At 50.4% G+C, this 24,694-nt stretch overlaps 1 protein-coding gene across 2 annotated transcripts in view; it reads left to right on the top strand.

Moving 5' to 3' along the window:
- The first annotated feature begins 3,529 nt into the window (after nt 1-3,529).
- Nucleotides 3,530-24,694, top strand: part of PFKP (phosphofructokinase, platelet) — a 53,683-nt gene continuing 32,518 nt past the window's right edge. Inside the window, exons 1-3 of one of the 2 annotated variants that reach the window (XM_070381216.1) lie at nt 3,530-3,865; nt 12,824-12,897; nt 24,447-24,524. In XM_070381216.1, coding sequence (XP_070237317.1) covers nt 3,751-3,865; nt 12,824-12,897; nt 24,447-24,524 — 267 coding nt within the window. In that variant the 5' untranslated portion in view covers nt 3,530-3,750. The remainder of the gene's footprint in view (nt 3,866-12,823; nt 12,898-24,446; nt 24,525-24,694) is intronic. The other variant, XM_070381215.1, reaches the window with a different exon arrangement.

The following is a 24,694-nucleotide window of genomic DNA, read 5'->3' as shown; positions in this document are numbered from 1 at the left end:
AGACACAATGTTTTGCCAACTACCTGGGCACCCGATGATCCGGCCAAGTTAACACATAAAATTAACCATCACATGGCAACACTGCCAAAATCATAATTTGCTTTCCTAACTGGGAAATCCCTATGTAACTTATTTTTCAAAAGAACCATCCATCTCTCCTTTCCTCTGTTTCCTGAAGTAACTCAGCATTTACAATTACGAAGATCAGTTTATTCCGCCTTATCAGAACCTGTGCTTTCCTATTGCAGGAAAAGTGTTGGAAGTATGAGGAAGTCTCCGTGAACCAGCTTTCAACACCGCATGGAGAAGGAAATAGTTGTTCTCTGAGAGGGTCCAGTTCACATCACCAGTGACATTTCCTGGAGGGGTTAAACTCTTAATGGCCACACACTCTGCAGAAATAATGAGTCTGGCTTTCTTTCCATTTTTTTTCCCCAGTGTCTGGATATTGACTCTAATTGGTCCAGGACAACAAGGTTCTGCGTCAAGGTCTTGGAAAGCATCCAACTGTTTTATATATAATTTAAAGTTTATCTGTTGGACATAAAGCAGAATTATTTTTAAGTTTGGACAAGGACACTGAAAGACAACTGTAGGGCGGGGGAGGGACAGGGGTTGAAGGCGGCATATCCTTGTTAAGCAAAGTCTAGGGGAGAAGGGGCGAGAAGATGAGGCACCAGGAAAATGGCAGATGGTGGTGGAGCTGTGGTTGTAGATTAGCTCGAAATTGGCTCAGGGGCTGGGACAGAAGGGAGTTGCTAAGATGAGGGATCAGAGGAGAATCGGGAGCCCGGGGACACCTCTGCAGCCTCTGAGACCTTAAGCAGTGGGCCTGGCAAAACCCGCCTGCACGCCCTCTCTGGGATGATAAACCTGTGATATAAGTGGTCATATAAGCCACAGAAGCTCGGGGGAATTTTTTAGGCAGCAGTGGAGAACCAACACATTGGAGGTAAGCTGTGACCTCAACATGGCATGTGACTCTCCCTCTTGTATCAGAGAAGCCACTTCTAAGGCCAAACAACAACAAAAAACCCACCACCAGCTGAAGAAATACTAAAATAAACACAATGCAAAAGAAAAAGAAGGGAGAGATGGCTGTGTCTTTCCATAGACTCTGTGCATGCTAAATTGCTTCAGTCATGTCTGACTCTTTGCAACCCTATGGACTGCAGCCCACCAGACTCCTGTCTGTGGGATTCTCCAGGCAAAAATACTGGAGAGGGTGCCATGCCCTTCTCCAGGGGATCTTCCCAACCCAGGGATGGAACTAGAGTCTCTTATGTCTCCTGCGTTGGCAGAGGGGTTCTTTACCACTGCACAGTGTGGGAAGTCCCATAATAAGCAGAAGAAAGGAAAATAAAATATCTAAATTTACATATGTGTGTGTGCACATGCATACACACAGCTTAATGGTATTTCTGACTCTCCTTCATTTATTAACATATCCTAAATACACTTCCATGTAAATGGACATTTGTCTTCATAATCATACCAGCAATAGAAGGCTATGTGTATATTTGCATCAAAATGTACTTAACCCATTGTTTGGACTCTTAGTTTGTATCTATTATTTTTTACTGGGTTGGCCAAAAAGTTCATTCAGGTTTTTCCATACCATCTTACAAACTGGCCAACTCAGTACATTACAGACAACTCAATGACAAATGGCCAATCCTCTAAATTACAAAAATGTCAAACTTATAAGAATATAAAGACTTTGGGGCTAAAATTCAAAGTGCAGAATGCTCCAGAAAGGGATGGATGATTCTGGAGCACAAACAGGAACCTGGCTCTGCTCTCCGGGCCAGGACAGTGAAGGGCAGTCTCCCGATGCCCAGTATCTTCTCAGCATCGCTGCTCAGTTTCACTCTGTGGAGCAGGTGCGCTCAGACTCCGCAGTCATCAGAATGTGCTTCGACTTGTTGAAAATACATTTTTCCAGGCAGCATTCCCAGAAACTGGGCTTCTGTGGTTCTGGTGGAGCGGGAAAAACCAGGCCAGGTGATTCAAATGACCACGAGGGGTTTAGAAGATGCTCCATCACTTCTGGTCCAGGGTAGAGATCAGAAGTCTGGCCTTGTTCATGTCAGGTGTTTGTATCTTTTCTGCAAAAAAATTGTGATGCTCAGAGAGAGGACAGGAGGATAAGGCAAGTGCCAGATAGAAGTGAGCGCACACACCGCTCTGTCCAGGGCTACTACTACTACCACTAAGTCACTTCAGTCGTGTCCGACTCTGTGCAACCCCATAGACGGCAGCCCACCAGGCTCCCCCATCCCTAGGATTCTCCAGGCAAGAACACTGGAGTGGGTTGCCATTTCCTTCTTCAATGCATGAAAGTGAAACGTGAAAGTGAAAGTGAAGTCGCTCAGTTGTGTCTGACTCTTCAGGACCCCATGGACTGCAGCCTGCCAGGCTCCTCCATCCATGGGATTTTCCAGGCAAGAATACTGGAGTGGGTTGCCATTGCCTTCTGTCCAGGGCAGCCAGGAGCAAACCACTGTCAGGCTGCTCAGGGTGTACGGGACGGCCTTGACTTAACCTCTTTTCCCTGTGTCCACTCGACGCACATCTGCTGCGCAAGTAGTAAGGGGATCCTGTGCGGTCCCCACAAGGGACTGATGATGCGGCCGCTTATGAAACTCTTTTCTAGGGGTGACCGTACCCCAAGCTCAGCGCTGTGCGCTCCGAAAGACTGCGCATCCGTCTGCACCCGCGGCAGGAACCGACGGGGACCAAGCTCCCTGTTCATTCATCACCCAGCAGACCAGACACTAGCGCCTCGGTCCGGGAGTGCCCGCCCGGCAGGGCAGCGAACATCCGGCCGGCGACCCCGAATACCGCGGCTTCCAGGGTCTTATCGCCTCGCCAGGACCTTCCTGCCCTTCCCCCGCCCCTTCCCTTCCAGCGCCCAGCCCGGCGCCAGCGGTCGCCCAGAGTCCCCGCGTGTCCTCCACGACCCCAGTCCGCCTCCTTGTCGTGCGGCCAGAGCCCCTGTGGGGACGGAACCGGCGCTTCGTCCTCGCCCGCAGGCGACGCCCACCGACTCGACGGTCCGCAGGCCAGAGGAAAGGCTGGGGCGCCCGGGCCCCGAGAGCCACCCGGGCAGGAACCCTGCGGGAACGGGCGCGCGCCTCGGCGACGGTTCGGGCCCCCCAACCGCCAGTGACCCGGCGCCCCACGTGCGGCATCCCCGCACCCCAACCCCGCCTCCTGGGCTCCCCGCGCGGGATGCTCTAGCCCACCTCCCGCGTTCCTGCGACTACGGTGACCCCGCCCACCTATAGTTCCGCCTTGCCCCCAGCACCTTCCAGTCGCCGGGACGCCCCCTCCCCGTCCCCCCGACCTCCGTGGCCTACACTCCGGCGGTGCCCTCCCCGCGGCCTACCAGGGATGCTCCGCCCACCTATGGGGCTGTCCCCTCCCACCTGCGGGGTGTCCCCTCCCTCCGAGGTGCTTCCGGCTCGTAAAGCTCCTCCCATCTGCGATGCACACCGCGCCCCCCAACCATGTGGCTCACCCCGGAGTGGTCCTTCCTGCCGACCAGGCTCCCCTGCCCCGGGAGCTCCCCTCAATCCGGCGCCCCCAGCCCCGCCCGCGCCATCTCCCCCGCGTCCCCGCGCCCGCCCCAGGCCGCCCATTGGCGCGCGGCGCGCGGGCGTGGCCGGCGGTTCCCGTGGCGGCGGCGCGGGCGGGGCTCAGTGCCTACTGAGCGCCCTCCAGAGCGCGGTCTCCGGCCTGTTCACGATGGACGGCCACGACAGCCCCCAGACCCCCAAGGGCTCCCTCCGAAAATTCCTGGAGCAACTCTCCGGGGCCGGCAGAGCCATCGGCGTGCTGACCAGCGGCGGGGATGCCCAAGGTGCGCCACCGGGTCCCTGGTCCCGGGCGGGGTCTCAGGGAGGGGACCAATGAGGGGGGGTGCCGGGGAGAAAGGATGGGGGTGCCGGGGAGAAGGGACGCCAGAGAAAGGATAAGGTACCAGGCAGAAGGGATGGGGGGCCCGAGAGGAGCAAGGAGGAGAGGGGTACCAGGGGTAAGTGACGGTGGGGAGAAGCCCGGCGCCCAGGAACCTCGGAGGTGCATTCCCGGGGCGGGAGCCGGTGCAGCCTCGGAAGGAGCCACTGCGGGACCCGCTCGGAGGGCGCGGGGGTCCCTTACCCGGAAGGTCAGTTTTCCACCTCCACGTTTATTTCCTAAATTACGACTGGCGACAGGGTCGCCTGGACTTAGTTCCGAGGTCCCTCCGCTTCCGCGAGGCGGGATGAAGCCGGACGCCCCTCCAGGGCTTGGCTACAGCGCGGCCACTTCCGATGCCGCTGCGGCCGCCGTGGCTCGGTCCCAGACTCCTCACACCGGTGCGTCCCCGCGACGCGTCTGCAGCCCCGCTACCCCCGCGCGGCGCGGGCGGGGTCCCCGCTGCCGTCCCGCGGCGCGCGGCAGCGAACGCACGGGATCCCCGCCCGGGTAGCCGGGCCGCCCGGCACCGCCTCGCGTTTCCGCTGGGAGATTTTAAAAACGGTTTTCCGCCGCCCTCATCTCCTGTCTCCTTCCGGCTCGTCACTAAACCGAAAACCGAAGCGGGTCGCTAGGCCCTCCCCGCCGGCCTCCCCTGGATGGGAAGGACCAGGAAGCGGGGACTCCGGGGTGTCGCCAGCTCCGGGAGCGCGGACTCGGGCGCCGCCCTCGACCCGCGAGCCTGGAAGCTGGTCTCGGGGAAAATGGGGCCCCAAGGTTGGGGCCCGCGGACAACCGAAGCGGAGATGACACGGCTGGGCCCCTAGCGCCGGGCGCACGTGGGGGCCCGGGGATTCCTGATCCTCTTAGATTCCCTGGTGGGGCGAGCCAACCGCTAGAAAGGAGCGGGGCGCTGCCCATGCGTTCGGAACCTAGAGGACTGCAGGCCAGAGACGCCTCCCACGCCAGCTTCTGGCGTTTCTTTTACCCCCTTCCTCCTGTCCAGATGAGCTGAAAGGCCCCGATGCCTCGTTCTCACCTCATCTCACCATACGCGGTGCAGGGATGCTTAAGCGGCTGGCTCGCGCCCTAGCCTCCGCCCACGCTGCTGGTGACCTTCTCTTCGCCCTTGAGAGGGGCGGGCCGGGAGCGGGGGCTGCAGGTGGGGAGCTGTGGCCGCAGCCCCGCCTGCCCCGCGCGCGTACGTGATGCCGGGCCCGTCGCCGCCCGTGCGCCCCGCGCCCCAGACCCCGGACACCCAGCGCACGGCCGGCAGGAGGCCAGGGGACCCTGGGTCCCTGGAGAGCCCCTCCCTGTCCTGTTGAAGGTGGTGCACGCCTTATCTGTCACCGCCCCCGCCCCACAAGTCCGCTGAGCCCGAACAGGCTGGTCTAATTTGGTATTCTAGTAAAGTGGCCCCAGTGAAGAGAGAAAACGTGATACAGTGAAGACTGGGGGCGGGGAAATGGCAGAGTGAAATTGATGACAGATCCCACGTTACTTACCTGATGTGCTGGATTGGTCGATGCTGAGCTAAGAGGGGCTTCCCGGTCAACGCGCTTCAAAAAGCACCTGCGTCTCGAGACGTGGGCTACCCAAGTTAGGAAGCATCCTGAGTGACTCTTAACGTGGGCTTGGAAAAAGAATAAAATGCTGGCACAGAAAAAGAAACTGGTCTCTTAATCCTCCAGCTTTCAAGGTCAGAGTTGCAAAGTCATTTAGAATTAAGGTGCTGTGTCTGTTAAAAAAAAAAAAAAGTAGGTCATTCACTTGAATCCTTTTCCATAAATTTGCTCAGCTACCTGGTAGCTGGTGTAAAGGCAGTTGAGGTGATGACGCAATAGACAGAATCAGCATTTTCTCTGCTACTTACCTGCTACTTATCTCTGTCACCTGTGAGCAGTTATGAATAATAGAGGTCAGTAAGTCCACACCTCTTCTCAGTGAAAAGCATACTTTGAGAATCAGAATTATATGACAACGTCAGACGGCTTGGTAGATGTATGGTCAGGTTGATGGGAGTTGTCCTGATGCCCTGAACCAGCTGCTCTGGGTGGTCCCTGCTGGAGAGCCCCTGGTGGCCCGGCGTTTGGGCATCTTCCCTTGGGGAGAGCTGAGACTGTTATCTGTTTCTTCTTGGACTTCATGCCAAGTGCCACCTCCTGCTGAGACTGTTATCTGTTTCTTCTTGGACTTCATGCCAAGTGCCACCTCCTGTTCGATCCTATCTGGGACCTGACTGAACAGGGGCATGCATTTCCTTCTGAGAAAGCTCGCCTCGCTACGTGCACCAGGGGGCTGGTCTCCGCAGCAGGGGACCTAAACTCCTTGAGGAGGTGATTCCTAGAGATGATTTTACTCCTCCATGCTCTGCCATTTTGTCTTGACTCTGTGTGATATCCATACTTGATTTTCCCTAAGATAAGAGAGGTTTGCTCACAGCTAAAGACCAAGGAGAATAACCACAAGTCTTAGTTTCAGGATAGTTTTCTACTCAGATGTGAAACAAAGATAAAATTCCATGTGGAGAAGGCTACAGCTGCTGGTTCCTGGGCACAGTTCATGTCCTAGGAGCTTTGTGGTTTTCATCTCCTGGCCTGATTACCGTCTTGGTTTTGGAGGTGGGGAGAGAAGTAACCTTGTTAAGGTGACAGGCTCTTAGGTGGCCCTTGGAAGGATTTAAACCAAGTTCAGCCTCAATCCCAAATGTTTTCCAGTAAGCCCTGCTCTTAAGGTTGTAACATCTAATTAATACTCAGAAGCCAAGTTTGCTGAAAATTACACAGGTGATTTTTTTTTTCATAACACCAAACTTTTCATTAGTAAGGCAAGTGGCATTTTTCTTTCTATTTTGCAGATTAGGAAGAAGTAATTAATTTGCCACAAGTAAAAATATTTTCCCTCAAATTATAAAGAAGTATTTGAAAAAAAATTTCCCTCAGATTAGAAGCAAAAGAAGTTAAAAATTTTTAAAGACTCAAATGGAGTTTAAGACTGTGCTTTAACAAAGTACATTGGAAGATAGGATCACTGTGTGAAATTTCTCTTACTAAAATATATAAACTGCTTAATTGGTATAAAATGTTTTAATGATTTCCTCATGAAATTAATGAAGAAGTAAACTGTAATCATCTAAAGGAAATAACCTAAAATTTCAGATAGATACTTAAACATGAGACAAACTGCCCTACTTACCAGTCAAAAGAGAAAGAAGATATTATATAGATGATGCAGATGATTTTTAAGCAGCTTTGCAAGTAGAACATAAAATACGTGTGTACAATCATAGCATCTGGGTGGCTAAATTGACGTCACACCTGAGACTAAAGTGTGAAGCGCTTATTTCCAATGGAATTTATATTATATGATTGTTCAACAAAACGAAAATACTCCAGCTATATTCCTGACTCCCCCAGCCCTGGCCACAGAGGAAGACTAAGGCTAATTATTATTTTCATTCTTTGGATTGCTTTCATTATCACAAGGAATGTCTGTAAATTTCAGCTGGTTTTCACTTTAACCTACAATAAGTTTCAGGCCAGTGCACAGACTTACCTTAACAAGGTACCCACCCCCAAAGCAAGACTGTGTCATATGCCGAAAATGCTCCTTGCCTTAGACTCAAATTGAGGGCTTCTGGAGGGCCCGGTACAGATCAAAGTGTAGAGAAATGGACCTACAGGGTAGACTGAACAGAAAAACTGAGTCCTTTTTGACCTATAGCAAAGTAAGCCAGTGTTTACAGAAAGCTGATGCAAATCAACCCTGAATATGTATTGGAAGGACTGATGCTGAAGCTGAAACTCCAGTACTTTGGCCACCTGATGCGAAGAGCTGACTCATTGGAAAAGACCCTGATGCTGGGAAAGATTGAGGGCAGGAGGAGAAGAGAGCGGCAGGATGAGATGGTTGGATGTCATCACTGACTCAGTGGACATGAGTGTGAGCAATCTCTGAGATACTGAAGGACAGGAAGCCTGTGTGCTGCAGTCCATGGAGTGGAAAAGAGTTGGAAAGGACTCAGTGACTGAACAACAACAACATGTAGATGGAGTCTGTATAAGCCTTTCTGCTAATAGGAAGGGTTAGCCATAAAAAAAAGAACAAAATAATGCCATTTGCAGCGCAACAGATGGACCTGGAGATTATCATACTAAGCACGGCTTTGTGACTGAACAAGTCAGACAGAGAAAGACAAATACACAATATTACTTGTGTGGAATCTGATTTAAAAAAAAATACATAAATGAACTTATTTACAAAACAGAAACAGACCCACAGATTTCAAAAACAAATTTATGGTGCCCAAAGGGGAAACGAGGGGGGCGGGTAATAAATTAGGAGTTTGGGATTAACATACACACAGTACTATATATAAAATAGATGACCAACAAGAACCTGCTCTATAGCACAGGGAACTCTACTCAATATTCTGTACTAATCTTTAAGGAAACAAAGTCTGAAAAGGAGTGGATATATGTATATGTGTAACTGAATCACTTTGCTGTGCACCTGAAATGAAACACTGTAAGTCAACTATACTCCAATAAAATTAAAAAAAGAGTAACTAACATTTAGTGATCATTTGCTTAGCAGTAGCCACCAATGTTTCCATGCAGTAACTCATATGTTTCACACACGAGCAAGTGGGCTCTGAGATGAGCTGGCTGGGCCACGTGGTTTTAGTGGGAAGCGGTGGTCCAGGACGTGTGTCCATTCACCAGGGTGCAGTGCTGGGGGCACCTGGCAGGTACCCAGATGTTTGCTGAATCTCCCTCCTGGAACCTCACCTAGAATGGACTGCTTCCTTCTGCAAGATGGAGGTGACTAGTCTGTCTTCTGGCTGTCTTTTCTCATGAAGTCATTTTGATGAATTAAGCCTTCACTAATCAAATGCACTTTTTTTTTTTTTGGTGCCTTGCCACATGGCTTGTGGGGTCTCAGTTCAACCTGGGATTGAACCCAGGTCCTGCACAGTGAAAACCTGGGATCCTAACCACTAGGCTACCACGTGCGTGCTAAGTCACTTCAGTCATGTCTGACTCTTTGTGACTCCGTAGACTGTAGCCCGCCAGGCTCCTTTGTCCATGGGATTCTCCAGTCAAGTACTGGAGTGGGTTGCCATGCCCGCCTTCAGGGGATCTTCCTGACCCAGGGATCGAACCGGTGTCTCCTGCAGCTCCTGCATTGTAGGCAGATTCTTTACTGCTGAGCCACGGGGGAAGCCCACTAGGCTAGCAGGTCCACCATGGTGTCAGTGGATTGCCCAGCAGTGCCGGCAGAGAGAAACACCCATTCAGGTGTCCTGGATGGACAGACAGTCGACACCCCTCAGGGATTGGTCTCACTGGTGTCTGACACAGGGCTTGGTGATTGGACATGGCAGGGTGCTGAGAAGGCGAGGTTGGTAATTGGTCACAGGGATGCCTTCTGAGGACTGTTTGTCCTTCCCACACCTGATTTACTAAAACAGGGAAGCTTTGTGGAGGGCTGTAGTAGCAAAAGCAAGATAAACTTCATTTTAAGTTTGTTTTCTGACCTGTGCTGACGTCCTCCCTTTGGTACAAAGGTGAAAACCCCGTGGTATCAGGGAGAAGCCAGTAAGATTAAGCACTGCATCTTATTTTTCAAAAGAGAATTTAAATGTTGAAGTTAGTCAGGGAGTGGTTGTAGGCCCTGAGAAATATGCAGGGGAAACGGCTCAACATGGTCCAAAAGGGCCGAGCAAGGATGTTTATTAGGCTTTTCAGACCATGGGGAAATAAAACAGCCCCAATTACTTTATTAGAAGCAACACAATCCTCATTTCTTACAAATTGCTCGAAGTTTAAATTTTATCAGAACAGAATCTTAGAAGCCTCCCTTAGAGGTCACTGGCCTCCCCAATCAGAAAGAAGTTATCCTAATGACTGTCTTACATGCACCATGCTTTTAGTAAGCTACTTGAGGATCTGTCACGGCAGGAAGACAGTCTAACAATCCCTTCTTTCTATCACACCTAATTTGCTCACATTTCCCTCTTAGCTGCTCCCTGGGTTTTTCAAGGTTTATTTTTGGTTCCTGTAACAAGTCCAGTCATTCCCTGAGGACCAGGGTTCTAATTTTTGCGAGGGATGAAGAGGTTACTCTCCAAAGACTAAGGCACTTTCTTGGTAGCAGGATGATGGTTCCCATGGAAACAGTTATGGAGGCTGTTTGAATTATGGGGCCTGGCTGCCAAAACAAAACCAAAAGGAAAAGGAAGGAAACTGACTGTGTCTGAAGGTTTACTAAAAACAGCTGTTGGAGTGCCCTGGAACCTGGGGCTGCTCACCCAGGAGACCTCAGACAGCAAACCCAGCCTGGACCCCACTCGTGTGTCACAGAGACGGCCGGTGGAAACTGGCCTTTCCTGTTGCCTTCTGCTTCTGTCCTTTGGACACTTTCTGGAAGGCACCCACCTTTGGGGCCAGTGCCAGGTAGCAGCTCTGCCCTGTGGGCCCCAAGTTCAAGCGGACAGTTGGCCTCTCCACAAACATTTACACAAGAAACCGGGCCCAATGGGCGTTTTTTCCTCTAAGTTTCCTTCCTTCTAGAAGCAGTTATCAGTACAATGGTTTTTAAGTTACAATAAGGGGAAGAGTAGGGCTTACACCCCAGCTTTGCCTTTTACTCGCTTTGTTCCCTTGGCTATTAATATGTTCACTCAGGGGCTAACTCCCTCCCTGGGCTCCCAGGAGGACCAGGTCCCTAAGGCATGGTGGGCACACCCGCCCAGGTGTGCAGAGCACTCAGCCCTGGTCATCACTGAGCCCCAGGCAGCATGGCTCCGCTCAGGGCCCAGTCAGAAGGGGCCACGGGGGCTGCTGAGAAAAGCCCGCCTTGCAGCAGATTAACTGCCCTCGAATAAAAGCCCTGGGGGCTGGGCACTGAGCCTCTCAGACGCCAGGGCTTCCTCTCCCAGGAGCTTGCTAGAAATGGGTGCTCAGGACCTTCCCCAGACCCTGCCCCACGGGGCCTGTTGCAGGCTGAGGGGACAGGTCGGGTTCCCAGGTGATCCCGGGTCAGCCCCTCGGGGCGGGGCTAGCATGAAGGTGGTCCAGCCTCTCGGGCAGGGGTCACCCCAGCTTGTGTTTATTTCACTTGGGGGCCCCTAGGGTCACCTCTGACGGTCTCCCGCTTGCCATTCCTCCTGCCCTGTCTCCTTGCATGTTTTAAAATCTCCCATGTCCTCTTTATTCCTGCCTTTAGAACCCCCGCCACCAGCATCAAGAGGTCTTCAGAAGTGATGGCACTGGGGGGGTGGGCAGGAGTCCGTGTCATTCGTGCTGGCGTCCCAGTGAAGGGCTGGCGGGGCCCCAGCATTTGGCGGTCAGGCTCGATTCCAGGGCCACAGAATGAAGTTCTGGAATCACAGGGTCTGTGGGGAGGGAACAAGGAGGCGCGCTTGTCTGTGGGGTCGAGGCCTGATGCTGGTGAGATGGGCGGGTGTGAGCGCCCAGCCGGGAGCAGTGGGGCAGCCACATTTAGCGTGCATTTATTTATTTAATGTGCATTTATTTATTTAACATGCATTTATTTGTTTAACATGCATGTATTTGTTTAACGTGGATTTATTTCCAGCGGTTTCAGCTCCATGAACCTGGTAACCTTTCAAAATGGTCACCTTTCAGAGGCAGCAGTCTTATTCCACATTTCCAGACCTGGTTCAAGAAGTCTGAAAATTTGTAATCGTCTTCTGAGCCAGTTTACCCTCCAAATACATACAAACTTAGTCTCCTTGTCTGTGGAGCGTATCCCTGGGACCCCAGCTGCCTTCACTTGTTGCTTTGTTTACCTACAGCACCGCTTACTCTATGGGCCACCTTCTCCAACACCTTTAGTCCTGATGTTTGACTCTGAAATTTAAATTTACGAAGGATTCAGATTGAAACCTTCAGGGGCCCAGGGGATATGAGTTTTCTGAGACTCAGGGTTCCCTCCTTTCAGAGAGGAATGGTCCTCCCTTCTCACTGTCCTCCTGATGGCTTCACTCATCACCTGGGGTGATGAGACACGAAATCCTGACCTGTTCACGTAGGTCTAGATTATGGTCCATTTCACAGATGGCTGCCCAGAAACGGGGCTTCAGTGGAAAGCAGAATGTGGTTCTGTTGTTCAGTTGCTAAGTCGTGTCTGACTCTGTGACCCCATGGACTGCAGCACACCAGGCTTCCCTGTCCTTCACCATCTCCCGTAGTTTGCTCAAACTCATGTCCATTGAGTCGATGATGCCATCCAAATGGAGTGTAGCAGTTTTATACAGGGATACTTTGCACTTTTAATTTCCTTTCAGGCTCTGGGGAAATATGAAAAATGGCCTAGATTTTATCTTGGTTAGGTATTACTTATAGTATACTGGTTTAACTTGAGCTTTCTTTTAATAGGATTGTGTGATTTGTTTTGTGTTTAAGGCCACTGATTAAAATTGTATTCGTTAACACTGGCAGTGGGTGATAGTTTCTCCTCTGCAGACCAATGGGCCTCTTCAGGCCTGTTTTCTTTGAATTTGACTACCTATAAGAAAGCATCTCTCCTCTCTGTCGTTCTGCAATTGGATGGAATCACCTGCAGATTCATATCAGATTGAGGTCGCCCATGTCCCGAGTGTGTTTGCAGCGAAATTCAAAACAACCATCCCGGCTCCGTTGTGATGCTCCCTGCAGTCCAGCCTGTGACACAGTGGTCTCTGTACTCCTGTCCCCGCTCCCTTCACTAGTCCTGGGGGTTCACGTCGGGACCACTGTTCACAAGAGGAGCCTTCCGAAGGGGTGCCCAGTTTTCCCACCGTCATGGTTAGTTAACTAGGGCCTCATCAGTAACGACTGTCTGCCTTCCTCTGCAGGCATGAATGCTGCTGTCCGGGCCGTCGTGCGCATGGGGATATACGTGGGCGCCAAGGTGTACTTCATCTATGAGGTCAGTGTCACGTCTCTTCCCACTTTCTCTGCGGGCCTCATGCCTGCCCGGGGCTGCCGACCACAAGCAAGGGGTGACGGGCACACAGGGTACCAGCAGGGCAGCCCAGGTACCAGGAGAGCCTGCTGGGGATGTTGGGGTCACACCCCCTAGTCTAGATGCACGTCTGTGAGATTTGTCTTAGGGAGCAGGGCTCCTAATAAATAAATGAAATAGGGCTCAAAATGCCATTTTGACATCAACTTAGTAGAATAAGGATCTCAAGCTGGTTGTATTTATTCGTAGTTCCCATCCCTATAGATATATTCACTGAAAATGCAGCCTGAATGTGAATAGACATTAAGGTAAATGGGAGAAAGCTGCCTCTTTGAACTTTTCATCATAAATGTAAAACCCAGGCTACCTCCCTAGTGTCTGTTTATGCCTTGACTTCAAAACGGAGCTTCTGAAAGCAAACAGCAGGGATGGTTGATTATCCTGCTTTTGAGGTCCTGGCAGCTTAGAAGTAAGTTGTATTTGTCGGGAAGGCAAACCTGTAGCTTCGACCACATGGTTTATTTCAACAACTATTAGAAAAAATAGCTTATCATTAGTTTTTAAATTTTAAAAATGGAAATTAGAGAATGGTTTTTTAAAATTGCTTAATTCTTCCCAAATCACTGTTAGCATTTTATTCTGATTCCTCCTAGTATTATGTATGTTAAAGACTGGAAGGAAACATTTACATTATTAACATCATAGCAAATATATTTTGTGTACTGTATGTTTTATCTGCCACTACATTGTAACAGTTTTCTATGTCTGTAAAATTCCATCAACCTTATGTCTCATCATTTGCCTCGTGTTCTCATGGCACTGAAATACATGTAGATCACCACCCATTTTTCAGCTCTCCTAACACACTGGAGATCCAACCAGTCTTTTCTAAAGGAGATCAGCCCTGGGTGTTCTTTGGAAGGAATGATGCTAAAACTGAAACTCCAGTACTTTGGCCACCTCATGCGAAGTGTTGACTCATTGGAAAAGACTCTGATGCTGGGAGGGATTAGGGGCCGGAGGAGAAGGGGACGACAGAGGATGAGATGGCTGGATGGCATCACCGACTCGATGGACATGACTTTGAGTGAACTCTGGGAGTTGGTGATGGACAGGGAGGCCTGGCGTGCTGTGATTCATGGGGTCGCAAAGAGTCGGACACAACTGAGCAACTGAACTGAACTGAACACAGCAAGCCCTAGATTAGTATTTGAAGCCGCTCTATACTTTAAATCATTGCTGTGATCCCAAGATACAGCATCTGGCCAAATTAAAAGGGATGGTTCTCCTACGGGTCCTGCCAAAGTGTTCCTTTGTTTCTGCTCATACCCACTGACCTTTTGTTTTATTTCGCTTTGGGGTGGGGTTGCGTGCCTTAGAACTTAAGTGTGGGCCCCGCAGCCTGGGCTGACGGTTAAATGTGTCCCGGGGGCAGAGCCCCCTCAGATCTGGCTTTTCTGTTACATGTAATAATGTTGTTTCAGACTCACTGGAGATGAACAGTCCTCCAGCTTCCGGTTCCAGCATGTTCCCCAGGAAGCCTTTGATTCCTGGCCAGCTGGCCTCTTTGTTTCCTACCTTGGTGGGTGGTAGAGGGGTGCAGTTCCGTCCCTCCTGGCATCTTTAAGACTGCCTTGCCGGGAGGTGAGGGAAGTCAGTTGAGTTACTTCATTGAAGAACCCAAGGGGTTGTGGGCAGTGCACTTCCTCTGTGTCACTTCTCAGTCCCTGGCGGGGCTGGGACAGGAGCTGGTGTGCACGGCAAAGCAGTGATGGGGGCGTGTCTCACCCCCAGGCTTTGTTGCCTTGGAGATGGTTTTGGGTCCGCCTAGGTTGAGGGGCATCTCGTGAGCCAGGGACGCTGCTCAACATCCCGCGTCTGCAGGGCTTAATCCTGAGGGCCAGTGACACCCTGCCTTCAGCTAGGGGCCGCACTGTGTCTGGTGTGACTGTGGGATGGTGGGCAGGGGGTGTGTGGATACTGGAACCCACACCGTAACTGGTCAACTTGAAGTCGCCCTTCTCAGGCTGACGGTTTTCGTTGTGTGTTTGTTTCTAATTGGCACCATGTCCTGAGGCTGTGTCTGTATTCAGGGGATATTTTGATGTATCCAGACGTACACCCACCAGACTTTGCACTTTGCTTAATGAAGGAATTGAGGTACATCAGGTGGCCTGGGGCTCCACACACCTGGGCTTCCTTCAAAGAATGTGTGGAGTCTCTCTGGAGGGGTCTCAACACCCAGAAGCCGTGTTCCTCATGGGTAACGGGGTCCTCCTGATGTCGCCCTTGGGCTGAGCTCTTCATGACCTCTCGGGGTCTGGGTGAGGGGGCGCAAGGGCATGGTGGGCCCCTGGGAGCTCAGCATCCTGCCCTCCCTTGGGAGGGCTGTAAGGCCTCCTGAGTCTGAACAGACCCCCTTCACAGGACCAGGGCATTCTGCAGTTCCTCAGTCAGGAAGAAGTCAGAGAGAACCCTGGGCAGAGCTGCACTGGTGACTCTGATTCTCATAATAATCACTTTATGGGCGTCTCGTTGTCCAGCTGAGTGCTGCCTTTCAGGGTCGGCACTATGAGTGACCAGAACTTGAGGGCCTTACATTCTGGGAGAAAATAGAGAAAGAAATAGAAATAGGTGGGTGTAGATGAACCAAAATCTCCTCTTTGGAAGTGATGCCATGCTTCTCATGCCACCCCTCCCCCACCCCAAAAGGAGAGCAATTCTGGTGAACGAGGCCTGTTCTTTCCAGCCCTGTGGAAGGGAGTCCTTGGGGTCAGCCTCCCCTCAGGGCTCACTTGAGACCGGAGTTCTCAGTTGGCCTTGATCCAGGGCCTGGGCACAAATAGTATCAATACCATTCCCCTGAATCCAGTCATCCCTCACTGCAGGTGTGAGGACTGTGCACCTGTAATTCTGAATTCAAAAATCTCTCAAGTTTGCCTGAGTTCATTTGGGCAGCAGTCCTTGATGGGGCTGCCTGTGACAGTGCCCGCTGCCTAGCTTGACTGTCCCAGGATGCAGGTGAGGCCTGTTCATGCTGCCAACAGCACCAGGTGACTGGGACATTTGTGCTACTGCTGAAAACCCCAGCCTCTGAGTCCCACACATCTCTGACCTGCAGGCTAGGGGGAGCGGTTGAGGGCCTATGTCTGTAGCCAAGTGACGGGAGATCCACATGCTCACCTTCTGGGCCTGTTTCCTCATCCATCACCTTCTGCGCTTGGAAGGACTTTCTGCACAAACCAGGCAGGGGTCATCATGTTCCAGGTGCCACTGACTCTGCTGGTTGTGGCTGGTGCAGAATCGGGGGCTCGGGTGACTCACCTCATGGACCGTCTCAGGACTGTGGACATCCACTGTCTGGGTCATGTCCCAACAGACATGGCTTCCTTCCTGGCTGTAGTACTGTGGGCACCTGCAGGATCCAGGTGTGGGGAGCATGGCTGGGCTGTGTATGGTGGTTAGAGCATCCCTGCCTTAGCCCCCTGGAAGCCAGGACCACCCCCAGTCCACAGCAGTGATAGCCAGAAATGTCTCCAGAAGTCAGCAGTTGTGCCCTGGTTGGGGACCACTGTCCTGTACCCAATGGGGCTCAAATTTAGAGAATGAGTTTGTTTTTTAAAGCATCATTTGGTAACTTATCCAACATATTTTTCCATCCCTAGTTGAGTTTCTAAGTTTAGCTGGAACTTTGGTGGTTGCCAACATCAAAACAGTTAAACAGGTCCACATCAATTATTGAAATGAAGGTGCTTTGGCTTTTTCTTGGGCAGAAAGCATGTGGGAAGTGTATTGACCAGAAAACACTGGTATTTCTGCTGAGGGTCTGGCATGGACATGTTCTGTCTGGCTGCCACCAAGCTTGCTATAAGTCTGAGACGTGTCTACGTGTGGTGCATGCCAGCCCTTGAGCGCTTTCTGGGAGGGATGGGGCGGGGTGTGGATTAACTCATTCTCTCCACCTAGCCCGCTGTAGATTTGTTTGCGTGTTTTCCTTCTTAAGATAGGACTTTTCCTTAGAAACATACAGGTGCCTTCAGCTTCTTGGAGGCAGTGAAGTGCTCAGGGTGGACCATCCCAGGTCTAGGTGGATAAGAAGTGGAGCACGGAGAGTCCGTATGTTGCCTGCTGCTCTGGTTTTGGCTGTGGAAATGGTCTAGTTATGTTTCATTTAATATACAAGCTCAAAACGAGATGCTCGTTTTCTCGAAGATGGCTTCCCTGATAGCTCAGTTGGTAAAGAATTCACCTGCAATGCAGGAGACCCTGGTTCGATTCCTGGGTCAGGAAGACCTGCTGGAGAAGGGATAGGCTACCCATTCCAGTATTCTTGGGCTTCTCTTGTGGCTCAGCTGGTAAAGAATCCACCTGCAATGTGGGAGACCTAGGTTCGATCCCTGGGTTGGGAATATCCCCTGGAGAAGGGAACCCATTGCAGTATTCTGGCCTGGAGAATTCCATGGACTGTATAGTCCATGGTGTTGCAAAGAGTCAGACTCGACTGAGTGACTTTCACTTCTCCCAAAGATTTCCTGGTGGCTCAGATGGTAAACAATCAGCCTGCAATTCAGGAGACCTGGGTTTGATCCCTGGGTCGGGAAGATCCCCTGAAGAAGGGAATGCCTATCCCCTCGTGTATTCTTGCCTGGAGAGTCCCAGAGGAGATGGACAGAGGAGCCTAGAGGGCTATATACAAGGTCACAAGGAGTCAGACATGACTGAGGGACTAACACTTTACCGAAGATTAAAAAAAGTCACCATTCTGGTTATAGCTCTTTAACTATGACTAGCGCAAGAGTCTTCCTCTTTAAAGGAACTCTTAGCAGCTTGCCCTGCTCAAGCCCAGCATTTGTGAATATCAGGGTTCACCCATCATCCTCCACATATTGAAGACAAGCTGAAAGTGGAGCTTCACTTAAAGTGGCTAATCTTATGATTACAGACAATACATTCTAAGTGCATTAGGTGAGTCAGGATTTTGAACTAGAAAAGAACAGTGACATTGGAGCAAGACCAGGAATTAATGTTCTCATCTTGCCGGCCGTCAGAGGAGGTCCAGTGAATGACTTTCTCACCAGAGCTCAAGGCCCCTCAGACCAGCTTGGAGTCTGAACTGCACTCACCTGGGGCCTGAGCTTCCCAGCCAGATGTTGTAGGAGCATGAACAAGCTTTAGAGGAGCCTTGTCTCCCTTCCTTGCCTCCCTTTGACACTTTATTTTCTTCTTGGATATGAGAAACTGTCCACTTTCACAGTTTTTCAAGTGAGAATTGTCATGTTGTGACCAAACAGCAACAAAGCTCACTTTCCCAGGGGGACAGAGCGGGCCGACCTGCCCAGAAGCCCAGGCTGAGCTCTGAGCGGGGGGCTCACCCCGAAGGGGATTCGAAGCTGGAGGGAGGGGGACACAGGTGGCTGTGATGGTGTCCTGTGGTCCCGGGCCATGTGGGTACGGCGGATGGTGACGCCGCCGCCCGCACAGAGAGCAGGTTAGAAGCTCAGCTTTGGGGACACGCCTGTCCTTTTCTCTCATCCGTGGTCTCTGCCTCTGCCTGCCCCCTCAACAGTTCCCTGAAGGCCAAGGAGGTGACCAGAGTCCCATTGTCTCGTCTCCTTGAGGTTTTTACACTTCCGGTTTCTGCATTTTAACTTCCTTAAAGACAGGACTCCTTAACCACTAACTAAAAACAGCCACAGTGGTGCTGGGAGGGAGGCAGAAGCTTCTTCGGGTGGCTGAGAGGGAGGCAGTGCCGCCTGGCCCTTCGGCCAACGTGCCCCGTGCCAGGTTGGTCCAGCTGGCCGGTGACCTGGGGAATGCAGCTGGAAACCCACCTTTTCGGCAGGAGGCTGACTGGTGCCCACCTGGAGTCGTGACCCATCACAGTCCTGAGCGTGAAAGGGTTAGTCGCTCGGTCGTCTCCGACTCTTTGTGATCCCACGGACCGTAGCCCACCAGGCTCCTCTGTCCATGGGGTTCTCCAGGCAAGAGTACTGGAGTGGGTAGCCATGCCCTCCTCCAGGGGACCTTCCCGACCTAGGGATCGAACTCGAGTGTCCTGCACCGGCAGGCAGATTCTTCACCGTCTGAGCCACGAGGGGCACCTCTGTAACCACATGCTGCTCCCTGCCAGGCTCGAGCAGAATCCTTCGTGTGTGACCTGGCTTGAGCGCTGTTGGCATCACTTCCGCGGCCTCGGACCACCGAGGGCTAGCTCTCATTTTAGTGCTCAAGTTGCAAAAATGATCATGTCTCCCGCTGCTTCCGCCCCACCCACTGATATCACTAATTAAGCATGGAAGTCACTGAGATAAGAGGGCTGGCTTCATCCTGCCATGACTTTTGGTTTACCAGGAACTGTGTATTACGAGCTTTGGCTTAGAAATCTAATATTGAGCCAGAGGGCTCAATAAATCACGTTGGTTTATTATCGGGTTTCAAAAGCACAAAGTGCAGGGCTGTGCCGTGACTGTCGCGTTCCAAGCTGCTGAGAATTTTGGAGTTGATCACATCTCACCGAGGACAAAGCCAAGGGCGTTTTCCCTGAAGCCATGAAGTCAGCGAGCAGGGGTGATGGCTGGTCCTCTGGACTGGAGTGTCCGTGCCTTTAGGACCTGGTGGGGCCTCTCAGGCCCTGGGCCTGGGTGTGGGGAGTGTGTGGTCTCAGGTTCGGCACTGACTCTCCTGTGGATGAATAGAACCGTCGTTCCTGTACCTCTAAAGCCGTCCGCGTGGAGAGCTGTCCCTGCCCACCTCTTTGGCACCCACAGCTGGTCCAGCACCATGGACTTGCTGGCTCTTGAGCAGTTCAGAGCCGACCTGTGTGCTGGCTCTCAAATGCTATACACGAAAAGCTTTATTAACGACGAACTGACTTGGGAGATCTTCATTCTGTGGGAAACAAACGTGGGTGTTTGCTCGGGACCCCTGGAGAAGCCTCTGAATGTAGGTGGTTACAGTATCTAGGAAATACTTTGAAGCCGGGTAAGCTTTTTAGCAGTTGTTTCCTCTGGTCCTTGAAAGGCTTGCCATTCAAACTGTGTTGCTCCCCAAAGAATCTAGGATTTAGGAAAAGCACTGCCAAGTTGAGAAGACATGAGGACCCACACAACACTTTTCTTTTAGAAAAGAAGCAGCCTAGCCTGAACGGAACAGAGCATCTTACCTGGCTTCAGTGCAGAATTGGTCTCAAATCTTATGTATAAAAGAAATCAGCTAATTCAGTGGACTACATCACTTCATGGGAAATAGATGGGGAAACAGTGGAAACAGTGTCAGACTTAATTTTTTTGGGCTCCAAAATCACTGCAGATGGTGACTGCAGCCATGAAATTAAAAGACGCTTACTCCTTGGGAGGAAAGTTATGACCAACCTAGATAGCATATTGAAAAGCAGAGATATTAGTTTGCCAACAAAGGGTCCGTCTAGTCAAGGCTATGGTTTTTCCTGTGGTCATATATGGATGTGAGAGTTGGACTGTGAAGAAAGCTGAGCACTGAAGAACTGATGCTTTTGAACTGTGGTGTTAACAAGACTCTTGAGAGTCCCTTGGACTGCAAGGACATCCAACCAGTCCATTCTGAAGGCGATCAGCCCTGGGATTTCTTTGGAAGGAATGATGCTAAAGCTGAAACTCCAGTACTTTGGCCACTTCATGCGAAGAGTTGACTCATTGGAAAAGACTCTGATGCTGGGAGGGATTGGGGGCAGGAGGAGAAGGGGAGGACAGAGGATGGTGGGAAGGCATCACCGACTCTATGGACATGAGTTTGGGTGAACTCTGGGAGTTGGTGATGGACAGGGAGACCTGGCGTGCTGTGATTCATGGGGTCGCAAAGAGTCGGACATGACTGAGCAACTGAACTGAGTGACTGACAAATAGAAGGGACTATTAGACATCTTCTCTTTAAGAGTAGTCAGAAAAATGAAGGCCAAGTTGCCACCAGGTAGAGTTAAAATACCAGTAACTTTCCTTCACCTTCATCTTTGTCTTCAATTTGTATACTTATTGCAAATAGCTTTTCTTTTTTTTTTAAGTTTTATTAAGGTGCAATCAATACACAAAAGACTCTAGATAGTAAATATCTAAAATTTGAGTCTGGGCTTATGCAAACACAAGTGATACCATCCCCACACCAAAGAAATTATACCTCCAAGAAAATAAGATAAATTAAAAATACACTTTTAGGGACTTCCTTAGCAGTCCAGTGGTTAGGACTCTGCCCTTCCACTGCAGGGGGCACAGGTTCAAGCCCTGGTCAGAGAACCAAAATCTGGCAAGCATACAGGCATGACCAAAAAAATAACTTTTTTAAAAGCCAACTTTAGAGAGGGCGCCAGCGCTCTGTTCGATGTTACAGGTTTTGTGCCTCTTTTGCATCTCATTACCTAAATTTTTCAGACCTCTGTCTCTTTTCATTCATTCAATAAATACTTATTATTGAACTCTTACTTGCTACCCAGTACTGTAGTAGGTACTGGGAAACAACAATCAATAAGATTGTAGACAAGGTCTCTGCCCTTCTAAGTCTTAGGTTGCTATGTATTGAAGGCAAGGAACAAATCACTTCAGAAAATGATAGGGGTGTGAAGATAATTAAGATGGTGTAATATAGCACATATGGAGGTATACGTTAAATAGGGACATTATGGAAAGCCTTCCTAAAAGTTGACAGTTTAGTTGATGAGTAAAAACTATCCAGCTATCTAGGAGAGGAGTGTTCCAGGCAGAGAATGCAAAAAAATAAATAAATAAATAAAAGCCAACTTTGTCGTAGCCCAAGACTGGAATTTCGCTCCGGGTCTTTAAACAGCACTCGTGAGATTTCTTTTAAGAGAAAACCACCCAGGTGACCAGCTCTTACACTATTAGAACAGATTTAACAGATGCTTAAAAATACTCCTATGTGTAGCACCATCTCCTCCATAACCAGCTGGGAGTCTGTGCCTGTTTTGTTCAAACTGATCTGACAGTGAGTTAAGGTGGCTTCAGAGCCTCGGACGTGATTGGTGTTGGACTGGATCAGACAGCTGAGGGTCTCCTGGGTCATCTTATGACCAGCACCAACGAGATGGTGTTACTTTTGGTCCAAAACTAAGCGAGCTTCAAAGGTTTTACAGTTTGTTTTTCTTGTGTGAGTCATAGAACTGGCTCGGAAAGGCAGATTCCAAAAGAGAATTGTAGAAAATATTTTGGGCTCTGGCTACGTTGGAATAAGTATTCAACGTTGTAAGGAGACTTGAAAAAGCTCATCAGAACTGATAAATTAGAGTAACGTCTGTGTAAAACTAGTCCTCCTGTCTCAGTAACATCTTCCATGTTAGCAAAAGACAATTTAAAACCGCAGTAGGTAGTTCTTCTTCAGATGTTCCACGGGCCTAACAAGTTTGCAGTTAACAGGGTGAGTCACTTCCTATGGCCCAGCCCATGGGCGCAGTGAGAGGTTTGGAGAGCAACACTTGCAAGCTCATCCCCTATTCCTTAGTCACTTTCTTTCTTGTGTGTATCTAAGCTGCACAAAATAACCAGACTCTTTCTGGAGAACATTTTACGTCTCAGAATAAGTGTTATGGTCTGTAGAACGGTTTTCCATGTTCTTACTCTAGGAGCAGAAGGATTTGCAGATTTTTAAAAAAATTAAATCTGTATTTAAATTCTCAGAAATCATCAACTCCCAACAGGGTAGTTTTCAGCAGCACATTACCAAAGTGTTGGAGCTTCAGCTTTAGCATCAGTCCTTCCAATGAATATTCAGGACTAATTTCCTTTAGGATTGACTGGTTAGATCTCCTTGCAGTCCAGGGGACTCTCAAGAGTCTTCTCCAGCACCACAGTTAGAAAGCATCAGTTCTTCAGTGCTCAGCCTTCTTTGTGGTCCAGCTCTCACATCCATACATGACTACTGGAAAAACCAAACCATAGCCTTTTACCGACCTTTCCCATCTATCACCTATCAATTACCTCCTACCTAGCTCGCCCGTCACCTGCCGTCTGTGATCTATCCACCATCTGCTAGCTGCCTGTCTGTCCTCTGTTTTTCATATTCTGTGGAAACAAGCTCCCTGGAGTCCCTTAGAAGGGGAGAGGGCCTGGTTTTTCATCCGCTCCTGGAGCAGCAGGGTGCCCTGCAGGACAGCGCCTGCCTCAGGTAGCTGACATACCAGGACACAACTGAAATAGCACCTCTGATAAGCACTCCCTCTCCTTGAGAAGGCCTGGATCGCATCACACTCAGGCTTATCACCCTCGCCTTCCAGGGTGACAGCCGCCCTGGGCTCAGGGCTTTCAATGGAGCAGGCTAAAAATGTACACCCTCTGTGGTTTCCAGAAAGAAAGAAGGGAGATGGGGACAAAAAGATAAAAGTGATCCTTGGAGTTGGCCCGAGATGTGTCTGGAGGAAATGCCACTTCTTCAGCATGAAGGCAGGGCTGTGGGTACCCCTGACCCAGCCTGTCCTGAGGCCGGGGGAGCATCGTCATGTGTGTAACCCTAGACTAGACACATACGTGCAGGTGTATGTGTATTTATGTACAGTATTGATGTATAATGTGCTATATATAATGTGTGTAATTATACTGTCTATGATGAAATGAAAGTGTTAGTCGCTCAGTCGTGTCCGACTCTGTGCGACCCCATGGACTGTGGCCCACAGGCTCCTCTGTCCATGGAATTCTCCAAGCACAGATACTGGAGTGGGTTGCCATTCTTTCTCCAGGGGATAGAAATCCACAACAATAATTACTATAAACTTTTCTAAACAGCCAATACCTTTTCCTTTTCAGGGGTAAAATGCCCTGGAAAGTGAGTCACGTAGACAGAGGTGCACGTGAACATTTCCGTCGTTGTTGATCTTATATATTCTGTGGGGAAAATGGGCTGCATTTAGAGTTGAAAAGTCACTGTCTCTGGTCTTCCGGCCAAACGTTCATGGCTGTCCAGACCTGCTTGCGGCCTCCCTCGGGGTCGTGAGCTGGCACCAGCCCCAAGGTGAGGCGGATGGGGGTGGGTGGCATCAGCTGTGCCTTCAGACCCTGTTCCCGTGCCTGGAGAGTTGCGGGTTATCTGGCGGCTGGAGGCCCTCCCGGGTTACCGAGCGGATGTGTTCCTGTACTCCGTGTGGTCGACACCACTGTTCTCAGCAAGTGTGTGTGGAATCACCAGTGGTGTTGGGGTTATTCCGTCCCTTTTCAATGTCTCGGGAGCCAGCGGACAGCAGGCAGAATGCCCTGTCTCTGCAGCAGCCTGGATTAGTCTGGGCAGCATTCTCGTTACATTTGAGGGGCCCTCTCACAGTTCTGCACCTGGGAAGAGCATTTGAGGGGCCGTCTCACAGTTCTGCACCTGGGAAGGGCGTTAGCATCACCCCTGTTACTCAGGTCATGCTGTCTCCTGAGCTCCGGGCTCCTAGAGACTCGGCTCCATTGTCGCTGGCGTTTCTGTTTTACATCACTCATGGATCAGTTAATGTGTCAACTCAGTTGAACCTGGCCTTAACGCTGTCCTTTCCTCCTCAGGGCTACCAGGGCATGGTGGACGGTGGCAGCAACATTGTGGAAGCCGACTGGGAGAGCGTGTCCAGCATCCTGCAAGTGGTACGTGCTGCGCTCGTCCCGCTCGGTTCTCTGAGTTCTCTCTGGTCTGAAACCTCTCCTGCTTGTGTTCCAGGAGCACTTAAAACAGGTGAATGTGCTGCCTGGCATCATGGAAAGAATATGTTCTTAATTTTCCATTTAATTTTTTTTTGAAAAAAGCTTTGCACACT

Source organism: Bos mutus, chromosome 13 (genome assembly GCF_027580195.1).
Source record: "Bos mutus isolate GX-2022 chromosome 13, NWIPB_WYAK_1.1, whole genome shotgun sequence".
Taxonomy (NCBI): domain Eukaryota; kingdom Metazoa; phylum Chordata; class Mammalia; order Artiodactyla; family Bovidae; genus Bos; species Bos mutus.
This window is presented reverse-complemented; position numbering and strand designations above follow the sequence as displayed.